Below are 12,754 nucleotides of genomic sequence, written 5' to 3'. Positions count from 1 at the left end.
GCAATAATCCAGTGGCTGAGAAAATTCACTAAACACCACAACTTCCCAAGAAAACGGGGGTGTCCGCTCACAGCCATCATCCTGGTGGACAGGAAACACTCCTGCCCATCGCCAGCCCCATAGCCCAGAGCTGCCCCAGACAACCCAGTGTGACGGAAGGGCTTCAAATAACAGGCACACTCCACAAAACTGGGTGTGGACATCAGCCTTCCCTGCAACCTCAGCTGATTGTCCCAGAGCTGGGAAGGTTGAGCAGTGTGAATTAACAAAGCCCCATTCAGCCATCATTTCAGCAGACTGGGAGCCTCCCTACACAGCCCAGCAGCCCAGAACCGCCCTGGGGGGACGGCACTCACCTGTGACATAGCACAGTCATCCCTCAACAGAGGACCAGGGGGTGCACAGCCTGGAAGAGGGACCCACTTGCAAGTCTCAGGAGCCATACGCCAATACCAAGGACTTGTGGGTCAGTGGCAGAGACAAACTGTGGCAGGACTGAACTGAAGGATTAGACTATTGCAGCAGCTTTAAAACTCCAGGATCACCAGGGAGATTTGATTGTTAGAACCACCCCCCCTCCCTGACTGCCCAGAAACACGCCCCATATACAGGGCGGGCAACACCAACTACACACGCAAGCTTGGTACACCAATTGGACCCCACAAGACTCACTCCCCCACTCACCACAAAGGCAAAGCAGGGGAGAACTGGCTTGTGGATAACAGGTGGCTCGTGGACGCCACCTGCTGCTTAGTTAGAGAAAGTGTACTCCACGAAGCTGTAGATCTGATAAATTGGAGATAAGGACTTCAATTGGTCTACACATCCTAAAAGAATCCTATCAAGTTCAGCAAATGCCAAGAGGCCAAAAACAACAGAAAATTATAAAGCATATGAAAAAACCAGACGATATGGATAACCCAAGCCCAAGCACCCAAATCAAAAGACCAGAAGAGACACAGCACCTAGAGCAGCTACTCAAAGAACTAAAGATGAACAATGAGACCATAGTACAGAATACAAAGGATACCAAGAAGACCCTAGAAGAGCATAAAGAAGACATTGCAAGACTAAATAAAAAAATAGACGATCTTACGGAAATTAAAGAAACTGTTGACCAAATAAAAAAGATTCTGGACGCTCACAGTACAAGACTAGAGGAAGTTGAACAACGAATCAGTGAGCTGGAAGATGACAGAATGGAAAATGAAAGCATAAAAGAAAGAACGGGGAAAAAAATTGAAAAAATCGAAACAAACCTCAGGGATATGATAGATCATATGAAACGTCCAAATATAAGACTCATTGGTGTTCCAGAAGGGGAAGAAAAGGGTAAAGGTCTAGGAAGAGTATTCAAAGAAATTGTTGGGGAAAACTTCCCAAATCTTCTAAACAACATATATACACAAATCATAAATGCCCAGCGAACTCCAAATAGAATAAATCCAAATAAACCCACTCCAAGACATATTCTGATCACACTGTCAAACACGGAAGAGAAGGAGCAAGTTCTGAAAGCAGCAAGAGAAAAGCAATTCACCACATACAAAGGAAACAGCATAAGACTAAGTAGTGACTACTCAGCAGCCACCATGGAGGCAAGAAGGCAGTGGCACGATATATTTAAAATTCTGAGTGAGAAAAATTTCCAACCAAGAATACTTTATACAGCAAAGCTCTCCTTCAAATTTGAGGGAGAGCTTAAATTTTTCACAGAAAAACAAATGCTGAGAGAATTTGCTAAAAGAGACCTGCCCTACTAGAGATACTAAAGGGAGCCCTACAGACAGAGAAACAAAGAAAGGACAGAGAGACTTGGAGAAAGGTTCAGTACTAAAGAGATTCGGTATGGGTACAATAAAGGATATTAATACAGAGAGGGGAAAAATATATATGACAAACATAAACCAAAGGATAAGATGGCTGATTCAAGAAATGCTTTCACGATTATAACGTTGAATGTAAATGGATTAAACTCCCCAATTAAAAGATATAGATTTGCAGAATGGATCAAAAAAAATGAATCATCAATACGTTGCATACAAGAGACTCATCTTAGACACAGGGACACAAAGAAATTGAAAGTGAAAGGATGGAAAAAAATATTTCATGCAAGCTACAGCCAAAAGAAAGCAGGTGTAGCAATATTAATCTCAGATAAAATAGACTTCAAATGCAGGGATGTTTTGAGAGACAAAGAAGGCCACTACATACTAATAAAAGGGGCAATTCAACAAGAAGAAATAACAATCATAAATGTCTATGCACCCAATCAAGGTGCCACAAAATACATGAGAGAAACACTGGCAAAACTAAAGGAAGCAATTGATGTTTCCACAATAATTGTGGGAGACTTCAACACATCACTCTCTCCTATAGATAGATCAACCAGACAGAGGACCAATAAGGAAATTGAAGACCTAAACAATCTGATAAATGAATTAGATTTAAAAGACATATACAGAACATTACATCCCAAATCACCAGGATACACATACTTTTCTAGTGCTCACAGAACTTTCTCCAGAATAGATCATATGCTGGGACATAAAACAAGGCTCAATAAATTTAAAAAGATTGAAATTGTTCAAAGCACATTCTCTGACCACAATGGAATACAATTAGAAGTCAATAACCATCAGAGACTTAGAAAATTCACAAATACCTGGAGGTTAAACAACACACTCCTAAACAATCAGTGGGTTAAAGAAGAAATAGCAAGAGAAATTGCTAAATATGTAGAGACAAATGAAAATGAGAACACAACATACCAAAACCTATGGGATGCAGCAAAAGCAGTGCTGAGGGGGAAATTTATAGCACTAAACGCATATATTAAAAAGGAAGAAAGAGCCAAAATCAAAGAACTAATGGATCAACTGAAGAAGCTAGAAAATGAACAGCAAACCAATCCTAAACCAAGTACAAGAAAAGAAATAACAAGGATTAAAGCAGAAATAAATGACATAGAGAACAAAAAAAACAATAGAGAGGATAACTATCACCAAAAGTTGGTTCTTTGAGAAGATCAACAAGATTGACAAGCCCCTAGCTACACTGACAAAATCAAAAAGAGAGAAGACCCATATAAACAGAATAATGAATGAAAAAGGTGACATAACTGCAGATCCTGAAGAAATTAAAAAAATTATAAGAGGATACTATGAACAACTGTATGGCAACAAACTGGATAATGTAGAGGAAATGGACAATTTCCTGGAAACATATGAACAACCTAGACTGACCAGAGAAGAATTAGAAGACCTCAATCAACCCATCACAAGCAAAGAGATCCAATCAGTCATCAAAAATCTTCCCACAAATAAATGCCCAGGGCCAGATGGCTTCACAGGGGAATTCTACCAAACTTTCCAGAAAGAACTGACACCAATTTTACTCAAACTCTTTCAAAACATTGAAGAAAATGGAACACTACCTAACTCATTTTATGAAGCTAACATCAATCTAATACCAAAACCAGGCAAAAATGCTACAAAAAAGGAAAACTACCGGCCAATCTCCCTAATGAATATAGATGCAAAAATCCTCAACAAAATACTTGCAAATCGAATCCAAAGACACATTAAAAAAATCATACACCAGACCAAGTGGGGTTCATTCCAGGCATGCAAGGATGGTTCAACATAAGAAAATCAATCAATGTATTACAACACATTAAAAATTCAAAAGGGAAAAATCAAATGATCATCTCAATAGATGCTGAAAAAGCATTTGACAAAATCCAACATCCGTTTTTGATAAAAACACTTCAAAAGTTAGGAATTGAAGGAAACTTCCTCAATATGATAAAGAGCATATATGAAAAACCCACAGCCAGCATAGTACTCAATGGTGAGAGACTGAAAGCCTTCCCTCTAAGATCAGGAACAAGACAAGGATGCCCGCTATCACCACTGTTATTCAACATTGTACTAGAAGTGCTAGCCAGAGCAATCCGGCAAGACAAAGAAATAAAAGGCATCCAAATTGGAAAAGAAGAAGTAAAACTGTCATTGTTTGCAGATGATATGATCTGATATCTGGAAAACCCTGAGAAATCGACGATACAGCTACTAGAGCTAATAAACAAATTTAGCAAAGTAGCGGGATACAAGATTAATGCACATAAGTCAGTAATGTTTCTATATGCTAGAAATGAACAAACTGAAGAGACACTCAAGAAAAAGATACCATTTTCAATAGCAATTAAAAAAATCAAGTACCTAGGAATAAACTTAACCAAAGATGTAAAATACCTATACAAAGAAAACTATGTAACTCTACTAAAAGAAATAGAAGGGGACCTTCAAAGATGGAAAAATATTCCATGTTCATGGATAGGAAGGCTAAATGTCATTAAGATGTCAATTCTACCCAAACTCATCTACAGATTCAATGCAATCCCAATCAAAATTCCAACAACCTACTTTGCAGACTTGGAAAAGCTAGTTATCAAATTTATTTGGAAAGGGAAGATGCCTCGAATTGCTAAAGACACTCTAAAAAAGAAAAACCAAGTGGGAGGACTTACACTCCCTGACTTTGAAGCTTATTATAAAGCCACAGTTGTCAAAACAGCATGGTACTGGCACAAAGATAGACATATAGATCAATGGAATCCAATTGAGAATTCAGAGATAGACCCTCAGATCTATGGCCGACTGATCTTTGATAAGGCCCCCAAAGTCACTGAACTGAGTCATAATAGTCTACTCAACAAATGGGGCTGGGAGAGTTGGATATCCATATCCAAAAGAATGAAAGAGGACCCCTACCTCACACCCTGCACAAAAATTAACTCAAAATGGATGAAAGATCTCAATATAAAAGAAAGTACTGTAAAACTCCTAGAAGATAATGTAGGGAAACATCTTCAAGACCTTGTATTAGGCGGCCACTTCCTAGACTTTACACCCAAAGCACAAGCAACAAAAGAAAAAATAGATAAATGGGAACTCCTCAACCTTAGAAGTTTCTGCACCTCAAAGGAATTTCTCAAAAAGGTAAAGAGGCAGCCAACTCAACGGGAAAAAATTTTTGGAAACCATGTATCTGACAAAAGACTGATATCTTGCATATATAAAGAAATCCTACAACTCAATGACAATAGTACAGACAGTCCAATTATAAAATGGGCAAAGGATATGAAAAGACAGTTCTCTGAAGAGGAAATACAAATGGCCAAGAAACACATGAAAAAATGTTCAGCTTCACTAGCTATTAGAGAGATGCAAATTAAGACCACAATGAGATACCATCTAACACCTCTTAGAGTGGCTGCCATTAAACAAACAGGAAACTACAAATGCTGGAGGGGATGTGGAGAAATTGGAACTCTTATTCATTGTTGGTGGGACTGTATAATGGTTCAGCCACTCTGGAAGTCAGTCTGGCATTTCCTTAGAAAACCAAAAATAGAGTTACCATTCGATCCAGCGATTGCGCTTCTTGGTATATACCCAGAAGATTGGAAAGCAGTGACACGAACAGATATCTGCATGCCAATGTTCATAGCAGCATTATTCACAATTGCCAAGAGATGGAAACACCCCAAATGTCCTTCAACAGATGAGTGGATAAATAAAATGTGGTAATATACACACGATGGAATACTACACGGCAGTAAGAAGGAACGACCTCGTGAAACATATGACAACATGGATGAACCTTGAAGACATAATGCTGAGAGAAATAAGCCAGGCACAGAAAGAGAAATATTATAAGAGAATATTAAGGTCAAATCCCTATAAACTATGCTCAGGGCACAAACTGAAATCCAAGTACTTTTAAGAAAAGGATCTTTTCTTTCCACAATAGAGTTGAGTGGTCAAAAACCACAAATGTACAAGGTTTGATGTTCCAGGTTGTTGAACTGCAAGTCAGTTAAATCTGCATCCTTATTGTGGACTATTTTATGAAAGCTAAAATAGAATTGGAATGGGAGTATATGGCAGGATTCTGAGGACTAGGAACCTTGAATCCCTTATCTTCACTTAAGCTCCCCTGGCTAGCTGAAATAGCCGCTCTTCCCCTATCTAATCAGACTGTTCCTATTTTGCTTGAAAAAGCAGTAATCCCTCTGCCTGAGGATTACCTTCCAAGAATAAACTAATTCCCCATTTGCCTCACCCTTCCACACATATTCCCAGCTCCACTAGCACCAGATAACAAATACTCTGCGGGGTTAATTATACAAACACCAAAAGAATTACTAGACTTTAGTCATTTATATGGAAAAAAATAGAGGAAATAAATACAGAAACAGATTCTGAATGTGTTAGACCATGGAAGGAAAAGCAATTTTAGATCCAGCTGAATTGTTTGACATAGGTATACTTATCAGAGATTCTGAATTCAAAAAGCTACGTTCAGGGGCTGCCAGTAGTTCTAAATGTTTGTCTACCTGGCTGACTGGATCTTATACTAAATGGTGGTCTATGATAAAGCAAGTTGAGATGTCACAAATTCTTTCAGATAATGTGGAAGAAGGAATTCAAAGACCTTAGGGCACAGGAAAAACAGAAATTATTGTGTCGCCCATGTGTTTACCCCACCGGTTCTCCATCTATGAACGCTAAGAAAGACCAGAAGATTCATGTTTCTCCAAAGCATTTAAAAATATATTAGTGAGTAGAGCACCAGCATCTCTGAAAAATACTTTATAGGCTAGGGTGCTGGTAGGTGCCCATTCAGGTTGCCCATTCCAGTCTTAAGGATGGAAGACACCATGTGGTAGTATTTAACCACTAGTGGGAAAGTAGGTATGATTACATAAATAAGCAGCAAGGCCAGAATGGTAATTAAAATAGTCAGGTGGCATGAATCTTTTGCAATACCTACTGGAACACGGAATCTTTAGGACTAAAATAAATGGTCAGTCTATTAAGGTCCTATTTGATTTATATAACCAACAAAATTTCAGATCTGCTAAATATAGCCCTGTCTTAAGCCACCATAACAGAATCATGATTCCTCTTCTAACTCTCAGACCGAGTCAGTTCAGACAAAGTCTTTGTGTTCATTTATCAGGGAAACTATTCACCAAGAAAGGGGAAGCAACCACACAGCCAGGAAGGGGTGTGACTGAATATGAACTTGAAACATTTTAAGGTAACAGCAAACCCAGAACATCAACATGGTCCATTAGTCAAACAAAAGCTTATGGAGCTCAGGTGATGGAGTTTGGGCTATACATCTTCCTCCTGGTGGGGAGAGAGGGACTCCAAACCTGTCTTGTGGCTTCTTGCCTACATCTTACACAAATAGTTGGAATAGTTATCCCAAGAACTAGAATAATGCCCTTAATGTCTCACAGACACCTGCAGCTTTTATGCAGGAAAAGCAAAGGAAAGTGGAAATCCCTGGAGCCCCTTTCAACCAAAACATTAGATCAAAAGCAACACTCCTTCATAAAGAAATCAGAGAGATAGTGCCATCACTAAAGACTTAATTACTTAACATATCTCCATTTAACTCTTCAGTTGGTATGGGTCTTGAAGAACAAAGGTGATGCCATTTACGACTTAGCCAGAATACAAAGGTCTGCAAACTGAAAGGTAAAAGTGATAGACATAATACATCTCATGATTTTATCTAGTGACCAATCTGCAAAATTGTTTCATAATCTTGAGATCCAATAAGTTTAAGGTTTTAGAACCCAAGAAAGGAATGCCTCCACCTGTACAACGGCAATTACTCCAGTGAACTGGAAGCTGAGATGTCCAACTATCCATTTTAGGCTCCACAAGCCACTAGGCAAACATCCTTCATTCCAATATCAGCTGAGATTATTGATCCTGATTATCAACAGGAAATACAGTGGGGCTTAGTGGTAAAAAATAATGCAAAGTTACTGAAACCATATATAGGTAAAACCACCAAGAGTGCAGATACCATAAGAAGAAAGGCTTAGATCCTCCATCCTCCTCAAACAGTGAAGAATCCTGTCCAATCAAGCTAGCCAAAGGCAAAGTTAGCTGAAGGCAAACTTGAAAGAGGGAAGTCATAAATACCAATTACAGCCTCGGGACTAGCATAGAAAAATGAAAGCATCAAATCCTTGTTAATATTCGTTCTTTGCTGTATATGTAAATATTGATAAATTTTAATTAATTTTCTGTTTCTTTCTCTTCCATTTTCCCTGCTGTTTTATAAAGGGCATATGAAGTGTTTAATTTTACAACAGAATCAATAGGTTGCAGGATACAGAAATAAAGGAGAAATGGAGATCCAAGACATGCAACTAGATACAGCAGCAATTGATAAGACTCTGGGTTATCTCATTTCAAGGAGAGTAATTGTGCTTTCATTTGTAAAGGAATGCATTAGAGTAGGTAGGAATAATTTTTTTAAATATAACTATAGGGAAAAGGTATGCATAGATGTTGAGTAGTCCACATAGCAGACTATAGTAGATGTTATTTTTGCTGAACTGCTTCCTGTTTGGGGGAAATTCCAAAATCAAGGGAAGCAAGATTCTACCTCCCACTACAGAAGCCAAAGTGGAACAGAAATTCCTGCTCCCTATTTCTTGGGAGATAGAGTGTGAGTACCTGCTCTAAACACTGGTAACCAGCTGGTCCCACTCAGATTTTTTATTCTTGGAGACTGCAGCAAAGGTCAGTGAGACATTATTTTTGGCACTTACGGGGAGATCAGAAGTCTAAAGACATAGCTGCAAGTGTCCAGTAGTACAGTCCAGGATTGTAGTAAATGTCTAGAGGTGACAGTGCCAGCAGCAATATACGAAGCAGATTATGAGCTGGAACCTTGGCTATCTTTGCCTTCTTTGGTTCTTTTATTTTCCCAATATCTTCCCAATAAATTTCACTCCTGATTAAAGTTAATCAAAGTTGGTTTCTATGACCTGCATTCAAGAACCCTGACTAGGACAGATGCATAAATGTATTTTAGGATAATTTACAGGGACAGAAAAAAAATTACTGCTTATAGAAGACAACACTTTTTGTAGTAAACTGGAAGTTAAATAAACTGTAATGACAGATTTATGCTCATAACCAAAATGTTCATTTTCCCATTAATATGTTAGATTGAATCAAATTAAACTATTAAAATTAAACATTTTTTACCTAAAAAAACATCATACGGCTTAATCTAGCATCTTGGGGTTGTATTAAAAGGCATAGCAATATTGCTTTCTCACTACCTGGCTGTTCCTAGCTAATTTTTAAAGGTTATCTTCAAAATCCTTACTTCATTTGTCTAATATTTTTAAATGCTTAGTCTTTAAAATACTAGTAATAATTCCACAAAATCTTTTTATACAGCATTGGTTGAGGCTTACAGAATGTTGATGCTCTTAACATATGTCAATCATAGAGAACTTCGGGGGGAAAAAACAGATGTGTTCAATAAAAATGAATTAGAATCACAAATTTTCAGCCAGAGGGAACAACTAATTCGACTCACATTCAGCCGTAACTCCCATCTTGTTTGTCCAAAACTCCAGTCAAATTATTATTCAATTAACGTCATTAAGGAAGGAAAGAGCACAACTTTTTTCGTAACCTATTCTACTTACCAATACCCAAAAACCTATTTTGGGTTTTGTTTTTTTTTTTTTTTCTTGTATACTTACATGTATCAAATCAAGCTGCTACATTTCCTTTTACATTTTCAGAGTATTAAAGGTAGTTTCCCACCAAACACTAGATACTAACTTGTCAGATATGTAACCTAGCCCTCAGCACGTCTCTTCATACTCCACCATCCTAATTCCTTTAATATTTTCTCAAGAGCCTATTGTTTCAGTCCTTTTCTCATATTTTCTGAGAATTTGCCAAATCTCCCAAACTGAAGAACTTAGTGTATCCTAAAAGCAGATGCAAAGTGAGAGGAGAAACCGATTTTAGGAGTAGGTGCACTCTTGTAGAAGAGGATCAAAAAGGAATTGATGATACAGAGTGTGGGGTGGGAACTACTGGAAAGAGTCAAATACTCACCCATTCTTAATACAAGAGCAAGGCTACAAGAAATGCACGGTGAAAAATGAGATACAATAGGTTTGCTTTTGTATTTCTTCCTTTTTATTTTTTTAATCTATTACCAAATTCCTTTGAGAAGGACCCAATAACAAATTAGTAGGTTTTGCTCTAAAACAGTAGCTCTTGTTGCCTCAACACTCTCTAAAGAGTTTGCTAAGTGGATAAGGGATTTTTACCTGAATGGCACTTCTTCCTGTGGAACGTCCACATAGTAGCGAATAAAAAATCTCTCAGAATCTTCTCGCTCACTATCGGTAACAACGCTGCCATTAAGTTTGGAAACTGATGGCAATCTATAGGTCAAAAACAAAACAAAAGACATTTTTCAATACTAAAAATATTTAGCTTTAGAAAAAAAATAATAATTGGTTTGAAGCCCAGTCTTATTCTCTTGAAAGGATACACTTGATATAGCTCTGCTTATGGACAACTACTGACATGAACTAAAGTGGTGCTAAATAAAATAAACAAAACACATAAAGTTTCATTTTTGGACATGAGACCAGCCTGATACAATCACGTCACCTTTCGAAATAAAATTCTATATCAGTGCTGTCCAATTTAAACATAATGTAAGCCACATAAATTAACTTTAACTTTTCTAGTAGCTGCATTTAAAAAAGTAAAAATAAAAGGTGACATTCATTTTAGTAATAAATTTTATTTATTTTATTTAACCCACTATATCTAAGATATAATCATTTCAATATGAAATTGATTATAAAAATAATTGAGCTATTTTACATTCTTTTTTTCAAATAAAGTGTTCAAAATCCAGTGTATATTTTATACTTAGTGCACATTTCAATTCAGACAAGGCCTACTTCAAGTACTCAACAGCTACACATGGCCAGTGGCTACCATATGGGACAGCACAGGGATAAAGAGCAGTCAGTGCAATTTGGTTATATAGTTCAGGAATAAATATATTTATTAAAGAATTGTGTGAAGAAAATAAAAGTACAAGTCCTACTACAAGGCTTATTCTTCTTGGAAGAAAAGTACCCTAAACTTTATTTCTTCAGTGAAATATTAATGTGCATATTAATACCTACAAAGCGGTAAGGAATTGCTAGGCCTTAGTCATTCAGAAACAACAACACCCTGTTTAAAGACCCACTCTTCCTGTAGGGAACAGTAAAGCCTACTGTACCCCTTCGTATGTGTAGTACATAGAGAGAACAAATCAAAGTCCCATGGCCCTTTCCACCTTAGCTAAAATCTGATTGCTGCTAAAGGTTCATACAAAAATAAATACTCATAGAACGTTTCAGTAGGCTGTGGGAGGCAGAGTCTCAGGCATGAAAGGCAGGGGATGTCAGAGGGAAAAAATAACAGTAATAGCTGTCTTTAAGTCAACTGACATTCAAGAAGAAAACACAGATGTTGCTCCCTTAAGTTTTACACTAATGAAATAGCCCAATTTTTAGGTATTTACACTTTAAATGACCACTAGTTAAAATAGAACTGACTCCCTATTATATATATTTTTCTTCTATTTTTGTACTGAAAAATACAAAAATAGAATAGAATTGTGAGGGAATTTTTCAGTAGTCTTGGTAGGCCAATTTAATTTCATGTTTTTCTCATCATATTACATTCCTTCTCATCCAGGATTTGGAGCTTCCAAAGCAGCTCCCTTGAGCACAATCTACTCAAGAGATGGATAAACTCAGAGTGCACTGCCCCTAAATGGTGCATAAACCCTTTTCATGAAACGGTAAGGCCCCATGAAGAGAAAGTAGAGGAATCAGGACAACACACCTGGCTACCACCAACTTCCTTCGCTCCTCAGTGGTATATGGCTGCAGAAGAGGAATTCCTAACAATCTCACTTCTTCAAGTTTGGGGAATGAATTTAGTTTGTCAATGTCTTCCCAGGAATGCAAACCTAATTTGAGAAATATCATTTAAGTAAATCCAGGAAAGTCTCCAACATCCACTCATCTACTGATCCTCTACCCAAATGGCTTGTAAAAAGGATCATTAATGGTTTCGATAAGCAGGATGTATTCCACGACTATATAACAAAAAAAGTGATGTGACCAACTCATTTCACTCAGAAGGCCAAACACAGAACACAACTATTGATCAGAGTTGATACTGCCATATTCAAATTTTTACCTGACAAATTCTAAAATGGCAATTCAGTAGAACAGAAACTAAATATGCTCTGTCTTTCATACCATCTTCATTTTGGGTTCAGGGGAACAAATCTAAGAAAAAAACAAAAACAAAAACACAAAACCCTGGACCTTTGAGTACAAAAAACATAAAACAAATGAATATTTAGCCTTAAAATGAAACCCTCCCTACGCCTGTGAGCAAATGTATCACCCAAGTCAATACTTGGCACTGCTGGGAAAATTACAACACAGTAAATCCATTTCAAAGCACAATGTGGTCCCTCCCTATGTCTATCAACTTTCAGCAAGGGTAAAGGCACAGCAATTTATGAAGGCTGATGTGTAACTATCCCAAGTCACGGCCATCCTCTTCCCTTCAAAATGGCATTTCCTTCTAGGAGGAAGAATAGAGTTAGCCCAAGGGGTGTCAAATTGTGAAAGGAACATCTTCCACATGCAAAAGAACATTTTAAAAATTTCTTTCCCACCCTTATAACCTCTATGGTGAATCAAACTAAGTTTATGTTTTTATAGTTGCAGGTTAGAGTTTTCTGTTATGTTGTTTTAACAAATATGCCAAAAAAAATTCATTCCTATGAAACACAGGATCAGATGGAAACAAAC

The 12,754-nt window shown here is 37.4% G+C and overlaps 1 protein-coding gene across 3 annotated transcripts in view; it reads right to left on the bottom strand.

The window, feature by feature from the left end:
• LOC119538628 (tubulin-specific chaperone cofactor E-like protein) overlaps positions 1 to 12,754 on the bottom strand; it is a 161,290-nt gene that overhangs the window by 107,043 nt on the left and 41,493 nt on the right. For all 3 annotated transcript variants that reach the window (XM_037841754.1, XM_037841752.1, XM_037841753.1), the window contains exons 6-7: positions 11,769 to 11,895; positions 10,181 to 10,297 (exon numbers count right to left, since the gene is read on the bottom strand). In XM_037841754.1, the coding sequence (XP_037697682.1) occupies positions 10,181 to 10,297; positions 11,769 to 11,895 (244 nt within the window). The remainder of the gene's footprint in view (positions 1 to 10,180; positions 10,298 to 11,768; positions 11,896 to 12,754) is intronic.

This window comes from Choloepus didactylus, chromosome 6, assembly GCF_015220235.1.
Source record: "Choloepus didactylus isolate mChoDid1 chromosome 6, mChoDid1.pri, whole genome shotgun sequence".
NCBI classification, from domain to species: domain Eukaryota; kingdom Metazoa; phylum Chordata; class Mammalia; order Pilosa; family Megalonychidae; genus Choloepus; species Choloepus didactylus.
The sequence above is the reverse complement of the archived record's forward strand: the minus strand, read 5'-3'. Positions and strand labels throughout refer to the sequence as shown.